We start from the raw sequence: 3,270 nt of genomic DNA, 5'->3' as shown, positions 1-3,270 counted from the left end.
AATCAAAGAGACTCACTACATTCCTATCCTAGTACCAACTAAAGCAACATGTTCAACAGATTTTTTTAAATTTTTTGTTTTGTTTTCGCAACTCCTGAAACAAGAAGCTAACCAAAAACACCAGGACAAACTAAACCGGATAAAGGGCAGGAACAGGACCATGACAAACACCACAACAATTGTATTTCAGCATTATATATACACTATCCAAATGAACTGGCAAATTAACAGCAGCAAGCTGCCATGGCATGCAGGAACAAAGAAGCATGTCGTTGGATCAACAATACAACTACCTACAGTATATGTCAGTGGACGATGTTACAGTATCAAGTCCAATCACCACACCACAGAGAGAGAGAGAGAAAAGGTTACAAGAATGATTTTGGTTTGGATTCAGAAAATCAAACACCACGAACAGTACACTGTCCGGAATTCAGAAGTTCATTCATGCACTCCAAATTAAGGACGATTCATCACTAAACTGGATAAAGCTAAACCATGACAATCATCCTACTAGCTCAACCATCATGTTCAATGACGAAAACCTATTGCATTAGAAGGCATGGGGTTTCGGTTCGAATTCTGAGAATCAACACTAGCTGCCAATTCTGAAAAGAACTGATCAAACTAAGCTGATAGACAACTGACAATCGATCTAATCGAACACCTCCAGCTTCTGGTACTCCTCGCCGGCGATGGCCTCCATCATGACGGCCTCGGGGTTCACCACGCCGTCGTTCTTCAGGAAGATCTTGAGGAGGTTCTTGGAGAAGCCGCTCACCATGGCCACCCCAGGCTGGGTCGAGGTCACTGGCGTCGACTTCGAGTCACGCAGGTTCCAGAAGATGATCTGGGGCACCGCGTCGCCGTACCCGGCAGCCCTGAACTTCTTGCAGATCACCTCGTAGTCCGTGTCCCACGAACTGCTGCGAGCATAGTACCCGCCGGTCGCCGACGCCTCGTCGAACTCCATGTCACTGTACACGAAAATGGTCCTGATCATCTTCTCCGGCGCCAGCCGGGCCTCCACCGCAGTGCGGAGGATCTGGTCGAACACCGCCTGGAAGTTGGTGTTCATGTCCCACTGCATAGTCTCCACGAAACTCATCTTCTCCCGAAGGGTCTTGCCCTTGATCAGGTGGATCTCGGGCCTCTGGCTGAAGGTGATCACCTTGCCTGCCCAGGGCTCCTCGCTGAGCTCCGACGTGAGCACGCCCAGCGCGATGCACACATGCATAGGGGTGCCGTCCATGCTGCCGGAGACATCGCAGACGGAGATGCAGTTGCGCAGCGCCCCCTTGGAGCGCAGGTCGTCTACCATGCGGCGCCACTGCAGCTCCGACACGTCGTCCTCCACGCCACTTAAGGCGGAGGCGGCGATCTCGTGCGGCAGGAGCGCGCCCGCCGAGATCTTGGCCTTGCCGGCCTCCACGTCCTCCAGGTACTTGTCGAAGCGCTCCTCATCGTGCTTCTTGAAGAGGAACTTGTAGCGCCGCATGGCCACCGAGGCCACGCGGGTGTAGGGAAGCTCCGACCACCGCTGTGCGCTCATGTACACCTCCGGGAGCTCCAGCACCTTGCGCAGTGGCACGAGCACCTCGCGGCGGAGGCGGTGGAGGGCGCGGTACGTGTAGTGCTCGTCCGTGAGCTGGGCGTACTCTGGGTCGGAGTCGCGCGGGAAGAGGCGGTGGGCGATGGCCTCGCAGAGCAGCGTGGTGCGGTCGAAGGACGAGCCGGGCGTGGGGCACCACTTGGCGGCGAGCCCGATCTTCCTCTTCTTGCCGCCGGTGGCCAGCTGCTCGAGGTCCGAGGCGAGGAGGGCGGCGAAGAAGTCCGCGACGGCCTCGAACAGGAAGCGGTACGCGCGGTCGCCGTAGTACGTCTCCAGCGACTGCACGGCGAGCTTGGCCACCTTCCGGACCTTCTTGGACATCCGCCGGGGCTTCTTCTTCTTCTGGTCCACCTCCATCTCCTCGGGCTTCTGCTCGGCCGGCTCCTGGACCGCGACAGACACAGGGACGGTCTCCACCTCCATGGGCTTCCTGCCGGACTTGGAGAGGGCGGCGGAGAGGAAGTCGCCGAAGGTGGCCTTGGGAGGCACAGGGGCCAGCTCGCGGGCGCGCTTGCGGCCGGCCAGGCTAGCCCGCAAGGCCTCCCGCTGCTTGGCGAAGTTCTTCTCCTTCCTCCTCACCTTCTCGGCCGCGGCGCCCTCCCTGGCGACCTTGCGCACGTCGGGGCCGTGGATGAGGCGGAAGAGCAGCTCGGGGAAGTCCTTGAGGTACCCGAACTCGGCGAGCGCGGCGACGTTGCAGGCGAGCGTGCGCGGGTGGTTGTCGTGCAGCCAGAGCGCGGCCGCGTAGAAGCCCTCCTTGTCCGACTTGCCGGTGCCGCGGACGCCGCGGAGGTTGCAGGCGAGCTTGAGCGCCGTGAGCGCGTCGTGCGCCCACGCGGCGGCGAGCAGCTGGCGCACGCGCTCGGGCGGCGTGTCGGGCACCACCTGGAAGAAGAGGTCGAGGCAGGGGTTGCCCGAGTTGGCGTACGTGGCGGAGCAGTTCTCCGTGAGCGCCCTCCGCGGCCTGAGCGCGGCCTTGGCCTCCGCGGCGGACGGCGCGTTGAAGGACGCGTCGAGGAGGTCGAGGAAGGGGTGCGACGCGGCCGCGGCGGCGTCGGCGTCGGCGGCGGAGGCGGGCGACGGGCGGGCGGTGCGGATGACGGGAGGGCCGAGGAGGCGGCGCGGCGGCGCGGCGGGCTCCGCCTGCGTCGCCATGGCGGTTAGTGCGCTAGGGTTTTGGGGGGTCGAGGGAGCGGGCTAAGCTGGGGAGAAGAATGGAGATCTGATTGATTTGATCTGGAAGAGAGAGGCGTCGGTTATATGGATTGGGAGAGGAAGGAGGAACCGACTTCGCTGGTCGACGGCAGATCCGGTTGATCGGCGTCGCGTGGGGCCCTCCCTCGTGCTTCGAACCGACATGGTAGCAGCCATTATGCGTGGTTTAATTTTGCTTAATTTCTTCTTTGAAATTAAAGTTTGGGTACTTGAAAATGGACATCGGATTTTTAGACACGGCAAATCAAACATTTTTTAAGGCAAACTATGTTGTCGTGAGGAACAGTTTTCTTTAGCAATCATGGCAATTCCTGGCAAAAAAATTGAACGCGATAAGGATTTGCCTTGTGCTGCTAAAGAAAATTCACATCCTCGTGGCAATATAATTTGCCATCTCGAGAGTTCAATCTGCCATGTCTAAGAATCTCACGTCAAATTTATAG

At 58.7% G+C, this 3,270-nt stretch overlaps 1 protein-coding gene across 1 annotated transcript; it reads right to left on the bottom strand.

The window, feature by feature from the left end:
• Positions 1 to 361: 361 nt before the first annotated feature.
• LOC123116566 (uncharacterized) lies at positions 362 to 2,826 on the bottom strand. Its single transcript, XM_044537507.1, has one exon. It carries the CDS (start codon positions 2,765 to 2,767, stop codon positions 656 to 658), a length of 2,112 nt encoding a protein of 703 aa, XP_044393442.1. The 5' UTR covers positions 2,768 to 2,826; the 3' UTR covers positions 362 to 655.
• Positions 2,827 to 3,270: the final 444 nt, after the last annotated feature.

This window comes from Triticum aestivum, chromosome 5B (assembly GCF_018294505.1).
Source record: "Triticum aestivum cultivar Chinese Spring chromosome 5B, IWGSC CS RefSeq v2.1, whole genome shotgun sequence".
In the NCBI taxonomy this organism is placed as follows: Eukaryota; Viridiplantae; Streptophyta; class Magnoliopsida; order Poales; family Poaceae; genus Triticum; species Triticum aestivum.
Note: the sequence above shows the minus strand (reverse complement) of the source record. Positions and strands in the feature narration are given on the sequence as shown.